Source organism: Acomys minous, assembly GCF_964271855.1.
Source record: "Acomys minous genome assembly, chromosome: 1".
NCBI lineage: Eukaryota > Metazoa > Chordata > Mammalia > Rodentia > Muridae > Acomys > Acomys minous.
The window spans coordinates 38,864,805-38,889,473 of record NC_140483.1 but is presented as its reverse complement, the minus strand read 5'-3'; the positions used below and the strand labels follow the sequence as shown (position 1 = coordinate 38,889,473).

General features: G+C 43.6%; 1 protein-coding gene and 1 pseudogene across 6 annotated transcripts in view; both read right to left on the bottom strand.

The window, feature by feature from the left end:
* RGSL1 (regulator of G protein signaling like 1) overlaps window positions 1-24,669 on the bottom strand; it is a 65,048-nt gene extending 40,379 nt beyond the window's left edge. For 2 of the 5 annotated variants that reach the window (XR_014776702.1, XR_014776703.1), the window contains exons 1-7: window positions 24,153-24,668; window positions 18,793-18,875; window positions 15,709-15,783; window positions 13,659-13,788; window positions 4,694-4,798; window positions 3,622-3,783; window positions 1,073-2,040 (exon numbers count right to left, since the gene is read on the bottom strand). Coding sequence is in view for 3 of the 5 variants with exons in the window: in XM_084768705.1 (XP_084624831.1) it covers window positions 1,073-2,040; window positions 3,622-3,783; window positions 4,694-4,798; window positions 13,659-13,788; window positions 15,709-15,783; window positions 18,793-18,875; window positions 24,153-24,165 (1,536 nt within the window). In the remaining 2 variants the exon portion in view is untranslated. Of the gene's footprint in view, window positions 1-1,072; window positions 2,041-3,621; window positions 3,784-4,693; window positions 4,799-13,658; window positions 13,789-15,708; window positions 15,784-18,792; window positions 18,876-24,152 lie in introns of all 5 variants that reach the window. The other 3 variants (XM_084768705.1, XM_084768704.1, XM_084768706.1) reach the window with 3 other exon arrangements.
* LOC311596832 (ubiquinol-cytochrome c reductase complex assembly factor 2-like) lies at window positions 17,725-18,299 on the bottom strand (annotated as a pseudogene). Its single transcript has 2 exons — window positions 18,264-18,299; window positions 17,725-18,122 (listed from the first exon to the last, which is right to left on the bottom strand). The product of its transcript is annotated as a ubiquinol-cytochrome c reductase complex assembly factor 2-like (transcript).

Here is a 24,669-nt window from a genome sequence, read left to right as displayed (position 1 = left end):
GGCAAACAAAACCTAAGCTGAATTTATCCGCCCACATTCTTTACTTGGCAAATATTCTCCACATGCCTCCCATGTGCCGGGCGCTGTCCAAATTGCTGGCCTCAGACCTGTTCCAAGGGGCTCACCTCCCAGCAGGGTGAGCAGCAGTGTGGCATATGTGGCACATGGGTGACAGACACGTAGGCAGAGTTCTCCCGGAAGAGAGAGAAGGGAACTGTTGTATGTGGTTGAGTCAGGAAAACCCAAGAGGAGTTTCCAAAGGCAAGAAAACTTCAAGTTTGCACCTTCCAGTATAAGTAGGGGTTTGACAGAGGGAAGGCAAAGAAAGGGCATTCTGGGCAGTAGGAGGTGCTTAGGCAAAGGCACAGAGTAGAGAAAGGGCTTAGTGGAGGACGATGGGTACTCTCTGATATACTGCTGTTCTAAGGAAGATCCACAGAGGCGGAGGCACGTGGCAGAAGCCATGCTGTAACCTCTGTCTGTGAGCTCTGGGCCTGGTCAAAGAATAAATTCCAGGAGTGGGGTCCTCTAGGCTGGCTAACTGGAGGTGCGGAAAGCTCCTGAAAGCAAGCAGGCAGCATGGGTACAACTGTCCTCTCTGGCTCTTGACTGTGGATGGGAGGTTCTAAGTCCCCATCTTGACTTTCCTGAAACAGGAAACTGCAACCTAAAACGGTAAGCCAAGCAAACATTTTCCTCCCGTGTGGCCTTCTATCAGGGTGTTTTGTCACAGCAGCGGAAACAAAATTCGAATGACAGGCCCTTGCTTCGTAATGTCTAGTGCAGAGTTCTTAAAGACTTCAGGAAGATGCTCTGAGCTGTGTGGTTTGGGAAGGGTGCACCAGAGGAAGGCATGAAAAGGAATGGGAGATGGCTACTGACCACACATGAATCCATTGTACTTTTACCTTAGAAGATTAGCCAGATCCCCAACGTGTGAAGGTTTGCGTGGACAATTCTCCCTTCAACAAGGTGAGTCGAGAGGACCAGACACCATTTTTTTTTTTTTTAAAAATCAGTCTTGAGCTAATCTGCCAGATGCTAACTCATTTCTTTGAGACATGGGGCCTACCTTGCAGATCTCCATCTGGGCTTTGGGGATCCAGGGGTTCACATCCCCAGATGGCAGAAGCTTCTTCAGGCCCTGGACGATCTGAGGTTTGAGTGGTAACGGCGGTCCGATCTGCTCATTCAAGTAGAGCTCGCAGATTCTGTTACCAAGCATGTGGCGAAAGAGCGCATTCCCGTTCTTCCTGTTATTCATCAGAACACCGAGGAAATGCTGCAGGTCCTGCCAAAGGTCCAGGAGGTGGACTTCCACCTTCAAATTCATTTTCTTCAGGTGAAACCGGAAGGGACTCCCTGCGCAGGCGTCAGCGCACAGGGCCCAGTGAGTGTACCCAAAGGAGAGGCTTCGCTTGAGGGACTTCTTGACTGCCAGTGGGGCAGGGTGGTTGATGATGGGGGTGGAAGCTCTCAGGTGGGTGGAGAACTTTGTCTCAAAGAGGCCCTCCATGTGGAATTGGATCTTCGGTTTCTTCTTCACAGTGGGTTTCTTGGCCCACTGAGTATCCTTGTTCAAAACATGGATTATTGTCTCCTCTGAGGAATCTCCTCCCCCCAGGGAAGGCGTCTGTAAAACTACCTTTTCTAGAAGACTCGCCTCTTCTTGGGCATTTGTGGAGGCTTCTGGCTTAGAGTCTATTTCCATGGACAAGATAGGATCAGTCAGCTGCCACATCTTCTTCTTGGCCTTCCTGCTTGAATACTTCTTTTGGGAGCAGTGGGATTTCTTGATGCTCATGTTTAGAGGGAGGCCCCCTGCATGCGTGCAGCAAACGCTGCATAGGCGAGTCTCGTACTCCTGCATCAGGCCGTGGCATGCTTCCTCACTGGCCATTGCCGTCTTGGCATGGTTGTAAAAGTTGGGGAGCCAGTAGCTCTGGATTTTGAACAGAGCCATCTTCTGCATGTGGCTTAGGATCTCCCTTCGGGTAGTGGACTGGTTGGGGTGCCAGATGGAGAGGTTCAGGAGGGATTCTGAAAGAAGAGAGAAAGGCCAAGGATGAAGTGGTGGGGATGGTGAGCAGGAGGCTGGAGGCTTTCTAAATGTCTTTATGTATAGCATGTTGCTCATTCTGAGTGAAGTCCTCAAGGTAAAAGCAAGAAGAACCCAGTGGCAAGCTTTTTTTTTTTTTCCAAGACAGGGTTTCTCTGTGTAACAGCTCTGGCTGTCCTGGAACTCACTTTGTAGACCAGGCTGGCCTCGAACTCACAGTAATGTGCCTGCCTCTGCCTCCCAAGTGCTGGGGTAAAAGATGTGTGCCACCACACCTGGCTGTGGCATGCCTTTGATGTCTACTTAGTAGACAGTAACTGCTTTTCTCTCATTACTTTTTTTTTCTTCCCAATGGAGACAACACAGTTTGTGGACTTTCTTGAGCACATTTTTTAAAAGAATGTATTATAAACAAAAGCAAAAGATACAAGAAAATGTGGTAAAAATAAAACCAAGATTATATAAATGAAACTAGGGCTCATGATTTTAAACAATAACCAAAAAAAAAAAAATTAGAATGGATAATCCCAAGGAATCAAAGCCCTCAAATAATAGCCAGCCATTGCTAGCCCTGGATTTAATAGTATGGGGCTTTTTAAGTATCTCCTAGAGCACAGGCTACTCTCATTATGTAGCCAAGATGACCCTTGTGATCCTCCCATCTCTACCTCCCAATGTTGGGATTACAGGCATATGCACCCACACCCAGATGATGTTATCAATTTTTAATTATTCTTAGGAGTGAGAAGAATACAGCTAGTCTCAGACAGCATATCTTCTGGAACATAGTGCTAATGGGTTGGAAGTGCCTAAGAGGGATGAACCCAATAGTCTGGAGAGAGTAGACAATGTCTCAGACAGTAGGCCAAACAGGAAATTATCTTAAGCTCTTTAAACTACAAATAATTTCTGTTGAACTCTTTCAATATTTAAGACATTCTTTGCTTGCAAAGGGCGGTCACAAGTACTGCCTTGGGCCCAACTGCTATTTGTTCTAAAGGATTTCATTTATATAAAAATACAGCAAAGTGGGGAGGGGGGCGCCTGGAGAGATGGCTCAGAGGCTAAGAGCACTGGCTGCTTGCTTTCCCAAAGGTCCTGAGTTCAATTCCCAGCCACCACATGGTGGCTCACAACCATTTGTCATGAGATCTGGTGCCCTCTTCTGGCCTGCAGGCAAACACTGTATACATAATAAATACATCTTTAAAAATAAATACATCTTTTGAAAAAAAAATACAGCAAAGCTAGGCAAACTCAGAAGACACAGTGATTTCTCAGCGATCCTGTCTCAATTCTTATTCTTCTAGGCAACCTGCACTGGCCAGCTGTATCTCAGGAAGGCAATGAGCTCCACCCTAAGCACGGCTGGTGTCTTTCAACCCTTTTTTTTCTGCTACGGGCTATGACTTCCACTTGCACCCTGATACTGAGTAGATGGAGAAGGGTACCAGCGTGGAAAGCAAAAGATGGGGGGGGGGGGTGTTCACCAGATACCAGAGTGACTTTTGCTGATTCCATCCCACAGGAACTCCATTTCACACACCCTCTGTGATCCTTACTGATGTTCATGTTGCAGAGAGTCACTACTCTGGAGCCTTCCTGCAGATGAGTGGCCTTGAGCACGAGCAAGAGGGACAGGTAGTAGTCTCTCATGTACAAGTCTGTCTCATCTATGCTCAGGATCTTCTCGGCAAGGATCCAGAAGTCCAGCAACTCTTCACCTACAAGTCAGGCAGGAGAGATAGAGTCAGAGCTGTACTCTAGTCCCGCCCCTTTTGGTGAATGAATCGTTGTGCGGCTGCTCATGCCTTCCCAAGGCTTGCTCTGCTGCACCAAACACCATCCATCACTAGCCTACTTCCAGTTAAGACATGTCTCCCTGAGCCGGGCGTGTTGGCACGTACCTTTAAGCCCAACACTCGGGAGGCAGAGGCAAGTGAATCGCTGTGAGTTCGAGACCATCCTAGTCTACAAAGTGTGTCCAGGACAGCCAAGGCTACACAGAGTGTCTCCACAAGGTCTCTAGTGTGTGAGGATGGGAGGCAGAGGGAAAGGTTCTCAATGGGAAAGTGTCCTTCATGTCCTTCTTTGCTTTTGCTTTTAAAAAACAAAGTTACTTTAGGGAAAACTATGGCAGTACAAACCATGGGCTGTCGTGTTGTTAGGAAAAGAAGGGAAAAATTCTTTTCCTTGGGGGAAAGAATTCTTTTCCGTACTGGGCTGGAGTGTCATCCTGGGCCAACAGCCTCTCAGCACCCTGACACTACTGGACCTAATAGAATAGGAAGCAGTACTCTGTCACCACAGGCTCCATGTCTGCTTCCTACCATTGTGGAAGATTTAAGAAGCAGGAACTTATGGCCTTGTGCATCTTTATATTCCATCCGACTAGCACAGTGGTTATTACATAGAGACGGTTAACAAATACTGTTACATGGATGAATAAAAGGGGTTGGATTGCTATTTCTGTAACTTATCTTATGGATCCCAGTTTCCCAAGGCTTTCACCCAAGCTGCACTATTAAGCATATCCTAGATTTTCCACAGAATCACATGACTGCCATCTGGGATTCCAACACCCTGGAAACTATTAAGAGCTTTCAGACTTCAGGAAGAGCTTCAGAAACTGACCCGCACTGCCGGTGAGGTAGGAGCAGAACCGCCATATCCCTCTGACCCCAGCGATGCATTTCTCCAGAAGCCACTGGTCCGCCACTTTCCATCTCATCATCTTAGCTGTCAGAAAAAGTCCGTGAGAGAGGGCGCGTGACTCCTCCCCTCCCCCTTCTCAGCCTTGCGCACAACCGGAGCGCCATACATTCAGTGTAAGTCAGCTAGATGAATGGGGGTCCTGACTGTGGTGCTTTTGAAACTAGTCGCTGGGCCCTGTGGTCAGTGTCGGGGCCTTATTGGGTGCCTCCATGTATGGGTATAATCCATAGCTCAAAAATACCCTCTTCCCCACTGCAGCCTCCACCTGATAATGGCATTGTCCTTAAGATCCATTTGAATCTCACAGATGTCCCTGAACGTAGCTTTCTTTGGCTAGTGAGCCAAAGGTTGTCAATTCAACCCTATACAAAAATGTTGTTCATTCATTCAACAAATATTGATTTAAAATGACCACTAGATGCCAAGCCCTAGCCCAGATGCTTGCAATATCAAGCAAAAGTCCCCCCGTCCCCCCGTCCCCCCGTCCCCCCCCCCGTCCCGTCCCCCCCCCCCCCCCCCCCCCCGTCCTGAGGATTTACGCTCCTGTGAAAGGGACGTGCCATAAATATGTATGATGCGCACATTGGTTAGTAAGACAGAAAGAACTGCTAGAACATGGTAGAGCAAAATAAAGCATGCCGGGAATTCTAGGTGAGCAGAATGAACAGGATTCCATGGGATCATTAGGATAGCCTTCTGGAGGCTGAGATTTGCACGAATGTTTGCGAAGGTGAGCAGGTGAGGCCTGTGGCTATCTGGTGGAGAGCACCCGAGGCTGAGCTAGTGCAGAACAGAGCAGCAGGAAGGCGTCTGGCATGCTTGATGAGCTGCTGGCTCAGTCAGTGAGGCTAGAATAGAGTGACTGGGGGTGAGGAGACGAGATGAGGTCCAAGATAAGAGGGAGACTGGTCTGTAAGCCCCTAAGGGTGCAGGGGTGCTGGATTTGTACAGAGACAGGAAGTATTGGGGTGTGTGGGTAGATATTGTGTGTGTGTGTGGCATGCAGGGGTTAGGGGAGACAGGCATTTAGCAGATGTGTGTCTGTTCTGAATTACATTTTCCCGTTAAAAGAGTAGATTTGTTTATTTATTATTTATACAGTATTCTGCCTACATGTTTGCCGGTAGAGAGCACCGGATCTCATTATATGGTTATAAGCCATCATGTGGTTGTTGGGAATTGAACTCAGGACCTTTGGAAGAACAGCCAGTGCTCTTAACCTCTGAGCCATCTCTCCATCCCCATTTTCCCATTTTTATTGCATTAAAATATATTTAACAAAAATGACTATTTTAACTATTTAAGAGTACCTTTCAGTCACATAAAATACATTTGTAACATGCAACTAAAATCACCATTTAGCTTAAACGTTTTTTTTTTTCTTCCTGTAAAAATCAAAACCGTAACCACTAAGCAGTCACTCTGCGCTTCTCAGTCCCCCCAGCTCCTGGCAGGTACCAAGGCACTTCTGGTTTTTGTGATTTTTTTGTTTTTGACTCAGCATCTTGTATAAATGGAGTGTTTTTTTCTTTTCTAATTACTTAGTTCATGTAGAACGGTCTTTTCAATGTCCACCATGTAGAAATATATATAATATATTATGGGTCTCAGTCCTCTACCAAATTATGCCACTTTTAAATATTTTTTCTACTCTATGCTGCTCCTTTTTCCTCTGTTGATAATATCTTTTGAAGTCTAAATTTTAAGGCTGTATATATATATATATTTCAACTTTCTGTCATTAACTCTGTCACTGATTCCACAGCCAAGAAGTCACTGCCAAATCCAATGATGTGCACCCCTGGGCCTGTACTTTCTGTTGGTTTTATAGTTTTAGATAGAATATTAGGTCTTTGATTTTTGTTAGTTATCTACCAAGTTTTATATAGGTCCAACTTCCTTCTTATGTATTTGTCCCAGTGTCTCATTTTCTTTTACTCTCTGTGTATATGCCCAGGTGTGCACACATTTGTGTATACACATGTGCATGCAGAGGCCAGAGGACAACCTTTGGTACCGCTCTTCAGACACTATCCACCTTGTGATTTTGAGACAGGATCTTTCCCTGGGCTGGCACTTACCTACTAGGACAGGCTGACTGAACAGAGTCCCTCAGAGACCCACCTGCATCCACCTCCCCAGGACTAGGATTACAAGCATGTACCACTGTGCCCAGCTGGCTTACATGTTTCTGTGATTAAACTCAGGCCCTCCCACTTGTAAGGCAAGCATCTTGCTGACTAGGCCATTTGCCCAGCATTTAGCATTGCCTAATGGGAGACTGTTCTTTCACCCCACAAAGTAATTTTGGCACTCTTCTCATGCCAGGCACAACGGCACACACCTGTAATCCCAGCACTCAAGAGGCAGAGACAGGTAGATCACTGTGAGTTTGAGGCCAGCTTGGTCTACAAAATGAGTTCAGCACAGCCAAGGCTACACAGAGAAACCCTGTCTCGAAAAAACCAAGGATGTATGAGACCTCCATTCTTTCTAATTTCAAAATTATTATAGCTACTCAGGATCCATTGAGATGCTATATGAATTTTAGAACTGACTTTCCTTTTTCAGTAAAAGATGCTATTGGGATTTTTAAAGAGATTTTGGGAATCTGTGGTTTTTAAGGAGTACTGATGTCTTAGCAATATTGTTTTTCAATCTATGAAAATGGGAGGTGATTATATTTATTTATTCCTTAGGTTATCTCTTAAAAGTTTTGTAATTTTCATTGTGCAAGTATTTCACCCATAGGGATAAATTAATTCCTAAAAATTTAATGCTTTGTCATTTTTAATATTCTTATAAATTGTTTTGTCATTTCTTTTTCAATTGTTTATGGTGAGTGTATATAATTGCAACTGATTTTTGTGTGACTTTATACCCTACTATTTTACAGAATTCACTCATTAGTTCTAACAGGAAATTTTGCATAAACATTAGAGATTTTTTTAAACATAAAACATCGTATCATGTGAACAGTGAATAATTTTATGTTTGGCTTTGTATTACCTTCTAGAAACAAAATCTTTCTTTTCTTAATTGCTCTGGTAAAGACTTCCACTACTCTGCTGACTAGGAATACTGGTCATGGGAATCTTATCTCATTCTGTTATTGTGGGATGCTAAAGTGATTATTTTTCCACACAGACCCACCCTTGTCTTCCATGAATAAGTTCTCTTTGCTCACAGTGCAGAAGCCTCTCATCATCACGCCAAATTCGGGTAGCTTGTTATTTTATTGTGGATTTTTGTACCAATATTGATAAAGGTCACTGAGCTGGGGTTTTTTCTCACAGCTTTGTCTGGCTTATGTATCAGGGTAATACTGTCTTCATAGAATGAATTTTTAAGTAATCTTGTTAAATCCTTGGAACAGTTTGAGAAGGACCAAGGACCTTGGGTGTTTCATAGCCTCTGAGACCAGGTGAGGTTTGGCATCCAGGGTGGTTCAGTTGTAGATGGGCTATCAGCCTCTGTGTTTAGCTATGTAAAATTTTGCTTCATATATTTGATGGTCTCCAAGAGAGAAGTAAAGGTGTGTAGTTATTACATCATCTTGATATTTTGGACTTTGCATGCATTGAATATAATGTCCTTATGTGTCTCTTTTTTCTGATATAAAGTTTGTTTTGTCTGATTTTATTCTAGCCACTCCAGCTCTCTTTTAGCTTCTATTTGTATGTAATATTTTTCATTCATTCACCTTTATTTCTCTAAAAAACCTTGTAAACTTGAATGTAATTCATGAACATATATGTGCTGGCTGGTTTTGTATCAACTTGACCCAAGCCAGAGTTATCAGAGAGAAAGGAGCCTCAGTTGAGGAAATGCCTCCATAAGATCCAGTTGTAATGCATTTTCTCAATTAGTGATCAATAGAGCAGGGCCCAACCCATTGTGGGTGGTGCCATCCCTGGGCTGGTTGTCCTGGGTTCTATAAGAAAACAGGCAGAGCAAGAATTGGCAAGCAGTCCAGTAAGCAGCACCCCTCCATGGCCTCTCCATCAACTCTTGCCTCCAGGTTCTTGCCCTATTTGAGTTCTTGTCCTGATTTCCTTTGGAGTTGATCATCAATGTGAATGTGTAAGCCAAATAAACCCTTTCCTCCCTAACTTGTTTTTTATAGAAACCCTAAGACAATATGTTAATTCATATAGTGTATGAAACAGCTAACAAACTCCTAAATATACTATTAATTTATTATTAGTTATTATATGTTTATAGTATAAACATTATCTTATTATATATTCATAATAAATATATAATATATATTCTATGAAAAAATGATAATCCAATAGTAGCAATTGCAAAAGCTAATGATAATATCATTTGATCTGAAAAGGCAAAGTACATATATAAAGCATAATTGCTAATCTGAATAAATTAATTAAATAAAAAAATTTTTAAAAGATAAGTGCTTACTTATCACATGAGCCCAATCAAATGTCCTTTAGGCACAAGCACTTAAAAGGTACATAAAAATAATGTCTCTCAGTGTGTTTGGCATTTTTATTCCACTTATAAAACTGCCTTACTTCAACATTTATTTTCAAGAATGAAATTAGGCTGCATAGTCCAGAGATTTACCTTAGAAATGAGTGACTGACAAGCAATATATTTAAAGTTTTTTTTATAACATTTATTGCGGGTTATGTTATTTCTAGAACATTCTACACAAACTATGCTGCATAATGTTCTTTGTATTACTTATGTTGATACTATTCCGCTACAGAAAGATTTTCTTTAAATCTATGAGCTGTTTGACATAATGGACACGTTTCTTTCTCACTTTTGCACAGCTCTGACTCAGTGTGTAGCACATCTGTGGGCTTAAAGACCTGTACATCTCCATTTCTTACCACAGTCTACTCTTTCATATTTGCATTCAAACTGAGTTAACTAGAGACTGCCCTGAATGTTTTATGTTGATAGGAGTTTTTGTCGTTATGCATTGTCATGTCTCTATAAATATGTTGTGATAATGGGGCCTACTTACATTGTATATTTAGAGATTCTCTCGGTTGTGACTTTTTACATATTTTCAAAGGGAACTAGACAAGAGGAAGGCTCTCCCACACTGCTTACGCCCATATGGTTGATCTTTAATATACTCAGATTCATATGTTCACAATTCATTCAAAGGATGGAAGGCTTTCCCGCATCTCATACACCCTAAGGTTTTTCTCCACTGTGAAGCTTTTCGTGGACTTGACCTGTGATAGTTAAGGCTTTCCCACATTAGTTAACACTCAGCGTTTCCCAACGCTGAATCGCTCTATGACATTGAAGAACATTGGGAAGGATGAATGTTTTCTTGCATTGTTTATGTATATAGGGTTTCTCACCATTGTGAATCTTTTGGTGGCACCTAAGGCAACTGTGGTGAGTGAAGGCTTTCCCACAATGCATTCCACACAGCACTTCTCTCCTCTGTGAATCTTTTCATGGTATCAATAGCAACTGCAGCTTGTTAAAGGCTTTACCTCCATGCTTACACACACGGAGTGTTTGAATCCAGTGGGAATCCTTCCATAGCATTGTGGTAGGCACTGTTCTATTCCTAAGAAGAGACACCATGACCAAGAAGACAACTCTTATTTTAAATAGCATTTAATTAGGAGCTTGCTTACAGTTTCAGAGGCACACTCCGTTGTCACCATGAAGGGGAGCACTGGTGGCACACAGCCAGGCACTGGTCCATCGGGAAAGCCACACTAGGCCTGGTGTAGGCTTTTGAAACTTCAAAGCCCTCTCCCAGGGACACACCTCCTCCAACAAGGCCATACCCACTCCACACCTCCTAATCTTTCTGAACAGTAAGTAGTTTAACTGGGGACCAAACATGCAAACACATGAGACTCTGGGGGCCAATTTCATTCAAACCACCACAGGTATGGGAAATTAAGTGTGGTTACCAAAGGCTTTTCACATTGTTTACGTATATAGGGAATTTTCTCTGTTGTGGCTCTGTTGATAGAGGTGAGAACCTGGAATAAGGGAATTTCTTCACTCATAGGTTCTCTCTTCATTATGGCTTTTGTTTTTTTCCCCTTGGTGTCAGAAGGAAATGGAACAAGTGAATTCTTTCCCTGCATCGCTCACATTCACAAGGTTTCTTTCCAGTGATTCTCTTCAAAGTTCTGAGGGGGAAAGGGATAAGCAAAGGCATTCTCACATTTCTTACATATATAAAGTATTTTTCCCACTGCAACTTCCTTCATGACTGAAAGGTGCAAGTGCTCCTGCAGAGGTACTTATGTGATCCTGCTCTGCTGTGTGTCACGTGACCCAGGCACAGAAGGTTTCCTGCTAGCATAGTTTCTTTGATGACTTTTGGACACGGATATGTACGCTGAAGGTGTTTCTACATTGCTTGCATCGATAGTTTTCCTCCAGTGTCAGTCTTCTCATGCTTCAGAAGTCCCTGGAAAGAACTAAGGCTGTTTCCACGTCCCTTGCGTTTATAGTTCCTCCTCATACTCATGACACTCTCATCTGGTTTGTGACCATTCTAATATGTGACACTTAGGAACACTTAGGAACAAATGAACGTTGAGTACACCTCCACACACCTTCCTTCTTACACTGTTTTACTCCACAAGGATTTTGTTGTTGTTGTTGTTGACAAGAGGATCTAGAACACAACTGGATTTCTCTCCCCATTGACTATCTTCATTGCGTTCACATAATCTTTTCTCCATTTGACGTCTTAATTTCTCTTGAATTGTTGAATCCATCTTCGGTGTTCTGGTCTTCCTGTATTTTTTTTTCCAATAACATCCAGGCCCTAAAGGCTTTCTGTATCACATCTCGGTGGAGGTCCTCTTGTCCTCTTGAGAATGGTCCAACAAAGTCCGTCCCTCCAGGTAAAGTTCATAATCCCATTTCAAAGGTCACAGACTCCCTTTCTTTTTCTTTCCTTCTCTCCCCCCCCCCCCCCCCCGCCATGTGTGTTTTGAGACAGCATTTCTCTGTGTTATCTTGGCTGTCCTGGACTCATTTTGTAGATCAGGCTAGCCTCAAACTCATAGTGATCCACCTGCCTCTGCCTCCTGAGGGCTGGAATCACAGGCGTGTGCCATCACTGCCCAACTTACACAGACTCCATTTCTGCTTCCAGGTCCAGTATTGTCCTCACAACTGCTCCTAAGATCAGTGTCCAAAAAACAATAAAGAGCTAGCTACCTGGAGCCTCTCTCAATATTTAGGTTTGGGTCATAACTATGGTGGCACCAGAAGGGCTCCATCCACTCACTTTCAATCACGCACATCTGAAAGAATTATTATTATTACAGATTAAACTTACTTTTTGATAATTTCATACATGTACATACTGCATACTGATTACTCTCACCTCCACTCTTTTATTCCCCTCTCACCTCTGCCTCCACTTCCCTTTTCTATAGATCTCTCTCTTTTTTTTTTTTTAATTTTTTATGTATTTGTCTGCTCTATCTGCTTACCTGTAGAGGGCATTAGAGGGTATAGATGGTTGTGAGCCACCATATGGGTGTTGGGAATTGAACTCAGGACCTGTGGAAGAGCAGCCAGTGGTCTTAACTGCTGAGCCATCTCTCCAGCCCTTCTATAGATCTCTTTTTCACATTTCTGTCTACTTGTCTTGTTTTGTGACCCCTTGTAGTTAACCACAAGCATCTCTGTGACCACAAGTTTGGAGTCCGGTGAGTTCAGCAGTGGTTACACAACTCAAGACAATCTCTTCCTTTCCCATAATCTTTCAATAGTCAATAGTTTAGTGGTAAGGGGTAAGGCCTCATGAGCCCTTCTTCCAACTATAGTTGATGCCAGGGTCAGTATTGAGCAGGTCTAGAGCAAGTAGCTGAGGCTGCTAAGTCCATGCTGGTAATAGCTGTGCTATTCCTCAAGACAGTATGTCACATCCTGACACTATCCTCCAGTTTTTTCTTTCTTCCCTAAGAGAATTATCTGTTGTGGTTAATTTACCAGTAATTAGTAGTAGTAGTAGTAATAATAATAAAAAATAATAATTATTATTATTTTTATAATATAATATATTACATATAATATATTATATATAATTATATAATATAATAATAATTATTATTATGCCATAATTATTACTACAGCAGTGTTTTCTAACCCACTAGCAATGAATCATGACACAGACACCTGTTATATTTTAAAATAGCCTTAGTTAACCTGGGGCAGATCAGATATTAATCCCCTAAACTACTTCCCATAGTGGGGCAGGTGCTTCAATCCCATGCCATCTGCTTCTAATAATTTCTATCAAGCTACCTCCCATCCATAATCCCAAATACTTGTTAATGTTCTTCATCTGGGTCAAATCCTCCATCCACACCAGCCATGTGCTTCTCCCCCACCTAACCTATGATGGCCTCCTTCTTCTCCTCTCTTCCCTGGTCTGTCTTCTGCCCAATCAGTGGTCATTTCTGCAATACAATACCCCAGCTGGAATCATGGACCCCTGTCTTTTGTCTTGGACTGATCCTTCCTTCCTCTGAGTCTATTCTAAGATGTTTATCAGTTTGTAGAGACAACGTCTCAGTGGGATCAAGCATCCCAAGACTGTTTTCACCTTGGGCCCAGACTAAAGCAAGATTACATTCTCTTCACAATTATCTTTTTAAAAGATTATCTTTTTTTAAAAAAACATTTTTGATTATGTATATGCAAGTATCTATGTGTGGGTAAATGCATATGAAGGTGGATGCTTATGGAAGCTAGTGGTGTCACCGCTTAATGCAAAGGATGTTGGGCTTCTTCCACATTTCTTCTAATGCAGGCCGTATTTGTATCACACCACAGAACTGATGAGCATAGGATCATTACGCGGTATGGCTTCCCGTAGTGCTCCGCACGCTTTCACACCTACGCTTACCTCCTTCCGGGGACTTAATAAAGCTGATGAGTTCCTGGCAGAGGATGTAATAGAAACACAAGTTTGTTTTGCAGAAGAAAGGTAGCCGGTATTTTTCCAACCAGGTCAATAATCCTTTGTACTTGGAAATCTAGAGTTCAAACAAAATAAGAGAAAGATGAATGGAACTGAACCCGTAAGAAATGCAGCAAAAGGGACCTGGAGAGGTGGCTCGGTGGTTAAGAAATGCAGCATGGGAAAGGGTGTGAAGTCATGATGCATTTGTAATACCTGGCTGGAAGGAGAAGTGTGCTGATTAAAAGTTGTACCTAAGGGGAGTGGAGACTTGAGCTGAGGTTCCCCAAGATGAAGGTTGTTAAGTTAGAAATAAAAAAAATTAACACACACACAATCAAAAATAACCAACCAAACAACAACAAAACCCGTGTCCCCAGAAAGTTTTCCTTATTCCCAAATGGATGTAAGAAAACAGCTAAGTTTTGTTTGACAGAAAAAGAAGGAGCAAAAGTCTTATTCTGTGATGTCAGGGAAAGCTCTACTAACTTGCCTTTTTTTTTTTTTCCAAAATAACTTCTCATAAAACCCCCAACCTATGTCAACTGCACATGTATGAAAAGATGCAACCCCCTCAAAAAAACAAACAAACAACCCCCCCCCCAAAAAAAACCCTGAGTGTGATGGTACATAACTCTAATCCCAGCTCCTGGCAGGAGAATTCAGAACTCTAGCCTAGTTAAGCTACATAGCAGGCTCTTCTTTCAACAACTACACAAAATACACATAAGAAAAACATAAACATAGCACCATTTAGAGGAGAGGAGGGCACCCTGAGAGATAATCCACCAGAGAGAGATTAAAAAAAAAAAAGTGAAGTTTTGAGTGTAAGTGGAGAAGAAACCAAATACAGTAATTAAAATAAATCTCTAGAAGCCACAGAGAAACAAACTCTTGCTGTCTTAGAGCAGTGGTTCTCACCTGCGGGTCAAACCTTTCACAGGAGTTGCCTAAGACCATTGGAAAGTGCAGGTATTTTACATTACAGTTCATAACAGAAGCAGAATTACAGTTATAAAGTAGCAATGAAAATAATGTGATGGCCGGGCGTGGTGGCGCACGCCTTTAATCCCAGCACTCGGGAGGCAGAGGCAGGCGGATCGCTGTGAGTTCGAGGCCAGCCTGGTCTACAAAGCGAGTCCAGGATAGTCAAGGCTACACAGAGAAACCCTGTCTCGAAAAACCAAAAAAAAAAAAAAAAAAAAAAAAAAAAAAAAAAAAAAAAGAAAGAAAGAAAGAAAGAAAAAAAGAAAATAATGTGATGGTTGGGGGCCACCACAACATTAGGAACTGTATTAAAGGGTCACAGGGATGGGGGGGGGGGCTGAGAACCACTGTCTTAGAGTGATCTCTCCAGTAACACCCACCTCTACTGTAGCACAGAAAGCCACTGTCAGATCTAAGTCCACATAATGGAAAAGGAGAAGAGAAAGGCATGCTTTGAGAAGAGGCATTTGGCCTTGGTCAGTATCTGTAGCTCATATCTGATCACAGCCATGGCCCCAGTTTCCTGCCTCACACTATGCCAACTACACTTTACATTCTTTCTTGCTTAGCTGGGTGATCTCAGATTTCTCAGCAGAGGGGTGCAAGCATCTACTACTGAACAATCACAACAGACATGAGAAATTTCCTTACTGTTGACTAGAATATAAAGAAAGAATTTAGCAGCAATTACTTGTACTCAGGTACCTAAGACTGTGAACTGTCTCCCTGGCTTTGCTACTCCTACTCACCTGTCTTACATCTTCTTCCATGGCCACCCTCTAGTCATCTTCTTTCTCCCCATCTCTAAATTCTTCAGATAACCACCCCTGTCCTCTGCCCTGAATCTTTTGCCATTAAGAATCTTACCAAGGCCAGGCAGTGGTGGTGCACTTGGGAGGCAGAGGCAGGTGCATCTCTGTGAGTTCAAGGCCAAGCTGGTCTACAAAGTGAGTCCAGGACAGCCAAGAAAAACCCTGTCTTGAAAAACAAAACACACAAAGAATCTTACCAAGTCATAAGGTATTTCTGGCCATAAGCTCCATTGTGAATTCTCAACGTTATAAAATGGTGTCTGACCAAAGACCTGTAAAGGAAAATGTGATTTGAATAAGAATATCTCCAAAAACCCCATGCTAGCTGATAGAGCTACTAAACACTCCCACGCCTAAGGCTCAGGGAGCATTGTGGAAGAGGGGGCAGAAAGAGTGTAAGAGCCAGAGGATGAAGGACTTTTCTGTGAGACTGAGTCTCCTTGTGATATCTGAAGTCCTACTCACAAAGTCTCACCAACAACTGCCTGAATGTGAACTGTACAAGGAAAATGACAATGGACATGCCAAGCTGGACAAGAAGTCCACCAGCCTTCAACCCACACAAAGAACTGTAGACAACTGAGTGACCATGGGACTGAGAGAGGCAGTCCTTTCCGGAGAAGAGCGCACCAATTGGTTGTCCAGTGCCAAATGATCAGCCCCGAAAATATGCATACAAGTATCATTTTATGGACTGAACAGGTTGTATTTATGAATATTCAAATACACATGTGCAAAAAACAATTCATAAGAAATAAGAGGCCATGAATTTGAAGGAAGTTGGGCAAGGGTATATGGAAGGGTTTGAAAGGAGGAAAAGGAAGGGAGAAATGTTGTGATTAAAATGCAGTCTCAGCCAGGTTCAGTGGCACACGCCTATAATCCCAGCACTCAGCAGGCAGAGGCAGGTGGATTGGTGTGAGTCTAGGTCAGCCAAGACTACACAAAGAAACCCTGTCTCAGGGGAAAAAAGAAAAAAAATGTAAAAAAAAACAAAATAGCCTTCATAGACTCAGATGTTTGAATGCAGTGAGAATTTTGTTTTTTGTTTTTTGTTTTTTTTTTTTTAAGAACATAGAAATGTTATGTTTTCGCTTTAATTCCAGGTGTGGGATATGGGCTGCTTCAGACTGTCCACAGTAGCTGACTATAGTTAGTCTCGTGCTCTAGCAGGAGCGTGATTTTGCCAGGGGCAAATAGTTTACATTTGGAATTCTAGGGAACTCTGGAGAGGGTGTAAAACTGCCAGAGCTCTGAGAGGCTTGGCAGCTGCTTCCCCTCCTGCTGCTGCTGCTGGCTGGAGATATCCTGACAATGAAGATCAATCATACTTGCCCCAAGGAACTCGAAGCCCCTACTCAGCAGGAAGTAGTCTAACGATGCTGATGCCCCCTTTCCCCTCTAACTTTCTTTCTTTCCTACCTAGTGTTAGGGAAGTCGGAAGGGATGGGGTGGTGTGGGGAGGTAGAAAAAAGAACCCAACGAAGTAACCAAAAGTCTGCATTTGAATATTTGGTCTCCGGGTGGTGGCCCTGTTTGGGTAGGCTTAGATGGTGTGGTCTTGTTGAAGGAAGTGTGTCACTGGATGTGGGCTTTACGGCTGGCTCACTTGCCCCGCCCCCTCTCTGTTCTGTCTTTGTGGTTCATGACGTGAGCCCTCAGCATCTTCCCTAGCCACCCACAATGCTTTGCCACCTGCTGCCTCTGCTTTACCATCATGAACTTGTGATGAACTTGAATCTCTTTGGAACCATAAGCCAAAATAAACTTTTTCTTTATTAAGTTGCCTTGGTCATGGGGTTTTATCACAGCAATAGAAAAGCAACTAGTCCAGAAAGCTAAAAATCAAACAAACACAACACAAAACAAGACAATGACAACAAAGCCTGCTAATGTAAAAGGAGCCTTCATGCATATAGTAAGGTTCATCTTCAGCCATGAGGAAAGAGAGGCTCCTCAGCTTTGAAATGTCAAACGACATTTTCCACTTTAACAGCTTACCCTGCACAAGAACATTAAGTTGATAACCTGGGGGTCCTCTTGCTGTGTGTAAAAGCTAAGACCCTTGAGAGTAGAATACATCTACCAATATTGCTATATTTACCTTTTTGTGGACTTAGAAAATAAAGGTCTAATCCTTTTTCTAACTAGAAATAGCTTTTTTTTTTTTTGTTCGTTTTGTTTTGGTTTTTTGGAGGGAAAGGTAGGCATTTTTACTGATGAGTATCAGGAGATGAGGTACATGGGCGGGACAAGACCCCAGCCCAAGCTTTAGGCTTTTCCTCTGGCCTTGTGGCTGCAAACTTGCAGGTAGTGTCTTCCACATGCTCTTACTCATCTCCTGAAACTCTTCCAGAGTGTCTGTGGACAGGATCAGCTTGTACTCTTCCACGGACAGGCCACTAAAATTGGTGTCTCTGGGTTGTGGGTACTTGTGTTTATAGTAGTTTGGATTCAGTCGTGCTAAGCTTTCCTACACCTGATCACAGGCCTCAGGTTCTGCAAGCTGGGTGGTCTCTCTCTCCCGAAAGCCCTGTGCTACCCGCTGCCAAGGGTAAGCACCCAAGTCCCCGCCCCATTTGGTCTTATCCACTGGCCATTTCTCACAGAGCTTAAGGAGTAGCAGAGAGCGGCCATCTTGGGCTGCGCTTGCCCCACCCCTTAGAAATAGCTTTATATCTACCTGTATCCCTGGCTGAAATGTCACCCTCTCGTACTATTGTTTCTAGAACATTATCATGAACTACATAACATCACACGAACTATCAGTGAACTGGATAATTAACATGTCTTAAGGTCGCTCCTGAGCCCCGGGGGCAGAGGCAGAGGCACAGGATGGTTCTGGATAAGAAAGGTACGCTTTTGCATTTAGGATTTCATTGAGAAGTTCTTGGAAGCTTGAGAACGGATTCTAGTTCCTGTTTACTTACTCAAATTAAATTTCAGGGACGCCAAGGTGGCTCAGCAGGCAAAGTTGCTATTCACCTAGTCTCATGACCTGATTTTGATCCTTGCGTCTCACAGGATGGCGGGAGGGAGCTGACTCTTACAAGTTTTATTTTGACCTCTACACATACACTGTGACAGTCAGTCAGACAGACAGACAGACACACCCACATGCCCACCACACCCACCCACCCACCCAACACACTAACTAAACATAATAAAGAAATTTAAAAACAGAAAAAAAAATTTCTCAATTTGAAAAGGAAATTAACAGAACAAACCAGACACTTAGGCACGCTGGTGGAACATTTGGATTCAGGCCTGAGAATGCTTACCGGGAGAGAAAGAAATGTGTTGAAAAAGTCAGCAAAGTTTTCATCCTCCAAAAGAATTATAAGGTTTGTAGAAGCGATTATTTCTGCGTATAGAGAAAAGAAAACAAAAGAGACCATGATGGGGTTGTGTCTGATGGGGAAAAAAACTAAGCCTATGGGCAGATGAGACAGTCTCAGCATAGTGGCCTTCAGATCTGACCTTGTGTCCCTCCTCACTGTTACTCTCTTCCATACTCCTACCTGTGGGGAACTCACTACCTTACACAGGAGCCTATTCTGTTTATGAAGAGATAAGAACCAAGAGGGTTTTGTTGTTGTTTTGTTTTTGTTTTTTAATGCGCATTGCCTTTACCTTGTTTTTGTGGGCATTCTTCCCTCTGCAAAGTAATGGAATTTGTCTAAATCCCCTTACAGGACTCCAGCCTTTCAGAGCCCCGCCCCCAGCCGTCTGCTCACCTCCATCTCTCATGCTCACCTCTTTTCTACCCACGTCCTCTCTCATTGCCTGGAGCTGCCCCATTAACCCAAGCACCATAAGTGCTTCCCGGGGTGGGGCTGCCTATGTGCAAGCATGTGACATGAGTGTTTCCTGACTCAGGGCTGACTTTGAGGGCTGGCACATGACAGTGTTACCTCTGCCTTCCTTAATCTGTTGCCTTTCAGAAGACAAAGGAAGAATGTGTGTGTGTGTGTTCCAATGGAATTTCCCCTGGATAGTCTGAGCTGAGCACTCCAGCTTTCTTGGATACTGACTTGGACCTGTGAGTCATTTGTTCCTCGGCTCAAATTTGATCATTGTTTTGCTCAAACGAGTCAGAAGATAATGGATGCTAAATGTGGGCTGATGAGACAGCTCAGTGGGCAGCGGCACTGGCCACCAACCCTGATCGTCTGAGGCCGTGGAGGGAGACTCATTCCTGCGAATCGTCCTCTGACCGACACATGTGTGCAGCACACAGAATAAACAAAAACGGTGAAATAATAAAATACATGATAAATGTCATAAAGCCCAGCACGAGGCTAGATGATCCCTTTAAGTTTGTTCCAATTCATTGTTTAAACTATTGATTGGTTGGTTGATTAATTGATTTTTGAGGCAAAGTCTTGCAATCTAGCTCAGGCTGGCCTAGAATTTACTATATAGCTCAGAGTGGCCTCAAATAATAATAATCATCTGGCCAGTCATGGCTCATGCCTTTAATCCCAGCACTTGGGAGGCAGAGGCAGAGGCAGGTGAATCTCTGAGTTTGAAGTCAGCCTGGTCTCTGAGTTCTGAGACAGCCAGGGCTATACAGAGAAACCCTGTCCCCAAAACCCCAATATTAATAATAGTAATAATAACAATATATACTAATTATTATTAAAATAACACTCAATAATTTTCCTGCCTCAGCTTCTCAAGTGCTCAGATTATGGGTGTGGACCACCATGCCAGGGTTTATGTATGCTCGTTAGATATCGAAGTTTAGTGAACTAATCAGTGCATCAATAGCCCAAATTAGGCCCTTGTCTCGGCATCCTTAAGCATCTGACGAGTAAAATTGATGTCAGTGTAACACAGTTTTGATAACATAAGAGCTGAAGACGTGGCTCAGCTGGGAGAGTGCTTGCCTGGTAGTACATGAAGTTCTGGGTTCAATCCCCAGACATGCATAAACCAAGCATGATGTTGCATGCTTCTAATCCCAACTCTTAGGGAGTGGAGGCAAGAGAATCAGAAGTTCAAAGCAAGTTTGTGGCAGTGAGGGCTGCCCCATGCCCTCTGCACCCCAGGCCCCAGGCCCCAGCTCTACCTGCAACCCCACAGGTGGCAGCCATCAGTGACTATCAGGTGAGACCTTTCCCACAATTCCTTGCCTGCAATCCCAGAGGGCTATTACCATCAGGGACATCCAAGTCTGCCAACACCAGGGACAACCAGATGGCTAAAGGCCAGCGTAAGAGCACACTCAACAAAACCCAGGGCAATATGGCACCACTGGAGCCCAGCTATCCTCTACTACAACAAACCCTAGATACTCTAACACAGCTCAAGTGCAAGAAAACCACCTTAAATCTAATCTTATGAAGATGAAAGAGGCCTTTAAAGAGGAAATTAATAAACAAGTACAGGAAAATACGTAACAAGTTTGAGGTCAGCTTAGGCTATACAAGATCTTCTCCCCAATAATAAAACAATAGTAATAGTAATCATAATTAAAATAAGTGTAAAAACAAAATAGCTAGGCATGGTGAAACAGGCCTTTAATCCCAGCACTCAGAGACAGAGGCAGGAGGGTCTCTGAGTCTAAGACCAGCCTGAGCTACAGAGTGAGTTTCAGGACAGATGGGGCTACACAGAGAAACCCTGTCTTGAAGAAAACCAACCAACCAACCAACCAAACAAACAAACAAAAATACAAACTGAGTAGCGGCCTCTGGCATTTCCCATGACTAATACCAGATGATGCTTGTCTTTGCCTGACAGAAGTAGAAACCTAGTCAAATATGGCGTGTGCAGTGGACCTGGCATCGACTCTTCTATCTCGACAGCCATCTTTTCCCGAGCAACGTACACTTCACGAGTGTTGGCCTGTGTCACTCACTAGGCCTTCTTTGATTTTCAGGAGAATTCCCTAGTTTGTTTAATTTACGACACACATTATTATGGGGCCTGTATTTTCAGGCTGGGTGTGTCTCCCTTTTGGCTCAGCGTTTCTTTTCCTTTTTCTGTTTTGTTTTCTTTTTCTCTCTTCTTTTTGTCTTATTTTATTTTATCCTATTTCTTCTTTATTTTTTTTTTCCTGCAGAGTCTCATGTATCCCACGCTGGTTCAAAGTTTACATTGCAACCTGAGGATGACCTTGAAGCTCTGGTCCTCTTCAGTGCTGGGGTTATAGGCGTGTGCTTAAATTACTTTTTAAAGCAGTACTTTTGTTGTGAAAACTCCATACATTTGTACAATGCATTTTGATCATGTCCATCTACCACTACCTCCCTCCAATTCCCCTTCTCCATCTCCCAACTTCATGTCTCCCTTCTTGTTGTTGTTCTTAGTAACCAGCTGAGTCCGGTTAGTGCTTTCCCTGTGTGCAGGGGCGTGGCACCATCCTCTGGGGTGAGCATGTCCTCTTTGTAGGATGCTGGGGATTGAACTCTGAGCTCCATGCATGTGAGGCATGCCCTCTACTGGCTGTGCTGTAACTCCAGCTCTTAACCCAGTCATCTAGTTTAAATACTCCACTGAGCATTAAATTAATCATCTAACTCGAGAAACTCTCTCTCCTCTCTCTCTTCCTGTGCCTCAGTCTGTCCTGCTGCCCCATCCCCCATCCCCCACAGAAGTAGTCCGTGCTGTGTGGCTTCTCCTCTTTTGCGTATTTCTGGCATCTTCTCTCTCTTCTCCATTCAGAGTCCTCTCATGGTGGAGAGATGCTCCACCATCTCTCTGTTTATTACCTCAGTTTATTAAATGGTCTCCCTAGTTCCAGGGTCGTCCCCCAAAGACCCTCACACAGTCACCAGAGCATGTTAGCATTACTACTGTTAAACCCCCTCGAAGCCTCCTCAGTGTCCTACAGAATGAAATACAAACTCCTTGGCGTGGTCTCTCGGGGTGTTTTACGTGCTGTTTGCCTCCCGCCATGTTTCCACACTCCATTTAAAAGCCCAAACCAAGCCACTGTCGCCTCCTGAGCATGCTGCAGAAACACTTCAAGCCTCCTTGGGTTTGTTCCAGATTCTCACTGCTCAAAATACCCTCTCAACCCAAATGGCTTCCCAAAGTATCAGCTGCCATGGAGAACTTGCTTAGCAGTGGCACACGCCACTTGGGAGGCTGAGGCAACTGTATCTCTGTGAGTTCGAGGCCAGCCTGTTCTACAAAGTGAATCCAGAACATCTAAGGCTACACAGAGAAACCCTGCCATGAAAAACAGAAAGAAAGAAAGAAAGAAAGAAAGAAAGAAAGAGGGAGGGAGGGAGAGAGAGAGAGAGAGAGAGAGAGAGAGAGAGAGAGAGAGAGAGAGAGAATAAAAAGAACTGGCTTACATGTAATCTTCCTACAGAATCTACCACAGTGGTACAAGGGCTCACTTCCTGCTGCACCATTATTATTACAGGCAGTAAACCTTATTTTTCTCCATTTATGTATGCAAGTTTCTCACCAAACTGAGCACTAGGGCACCGGGCATTGATCTTTTCATCCTTATACTCTCAGACACGAAAAGTACTTGGTTTTTTTTTTTTTTAAGATCTGCCACAGATGTGTGATTTTTAAAAAGCACTTATTTGTGTGGATTTGCACACATGTGCACACACATGCTATGATATATAGGTGTCCGTGGAGGCTAGAAAGGGACTCAGATTCCCTGACACTAGGGTTATATAGGTGCTGGGAATCAATTCAAGTCCTCTGGAATGCCAGTATATGCTCTCAACTGCAGAGGTATTTCTCCAGCCCTGTGAATGAATTCTGCCCCCGCCATTAGATGGTCATTAATCTGGTTTTGGCTGGGAAAATGGCTCACCTGGTAAAAGTGCTTCATAAGCCTGAAAGCCCAAGCTCAATCCCCAGAACTCACGTAAAATCTGGGTGTGGTAACACCCATCAATGATCCCAGAGCATCGGGGAGAGATGAAGGAAGAGACAAGAGTATCTGGCAGAGCTCCTGGACCAGCCAGCCTGGGATCCACAGTTCATTAGCAGAAACAAGAAAGATGCTGCCCCAAGGTAAAAGGCAAAAAATGGTTCCCAGAAGTTTTCACTTGGACTTCTATACATGTGACCTGACATGAATGTGAGCGTGTGCTCGCTCACTCACTCACACACACACACTAATACAATTTTCGGTTCTTCTGTTTTTCAAACTTTATACTAATCATTTCTATTAATTAAGCAGATGTTTATTGGATGAGAATGTAATGGAAGCCATCTGAGTGCAGGAAAGTGAGGCTTGGCACAGGTTTCCTAGTTCATTGCCACAGGCAAGACAGACTCTTCTCAACCCTGACGTTTCCGCATTCCTGTTTTTCCAGCCCCCCTCCCCCCCTTTCTGCCTTCAGACTTACAACTGCGGTCACCTCACACCTTAGCAATATAAATTTGACAACAAAAGAAATCTCTGGCTAATCCTGAGCCTCATATGGGGTCTCCTCCCAGGAGGAGGTAAGGCACAGATGACTGGACCTAAAGTTGACTTCCTCCCTCTTGTTTTAGGCTTAGGATCAAAGCCTTCCTGTCCTGTCCTTCCGGGTGTGATGTCAGGAGTGGGGAAGAAGGAAAGAGGACAGGAAAACCAAGCCCAGGAATGACACCGAAGTCCCAGGAGGTGCCCCTGAATGGCTCAACTGATGTTCACCAGGAAGGCCCAGAGACTCACCAGCGTTGCTCATGTTGCCATGCTCTTCCTACCACAGAACAGAACAGAACGCGAGCACACTCCACTGTTCCATTCCCAATTCCGTTCCGTTTGACTCATCTCCGGCGCGGGCGGACCTCAGTGTGAAGGTAAATCTATCTTTCTTCATCTCTGGGATCCCCTTGAAGAAACCAGACCCATCCTATACTTGGTCCATACTCGTGTGTGCATTGGAAACTTCTTCCCGAGTCTGTCTTATCTCCTCCCGTCAGCTGAATATGGTCACATTGCTGAACTTGGCTTGCATCCTTCCTAAAATGTTTCTCCTGGATAACCAGTCCACTAAGAGCAGTGGTCCCCAACCTTCCCAACGCTGCCACCCTTTGACACAGTTCCTCATGTTGTGGTGACCACCTCCCACCATAAAATTATTTTCGTTGCTGCTTCGTATCTGTAATCTTGCCACTGTTATGGATCATAATGTCAATATCTGATGTGCAGGATGTCTGATATACGATCCCTGTGAAAGGGTTGTTCA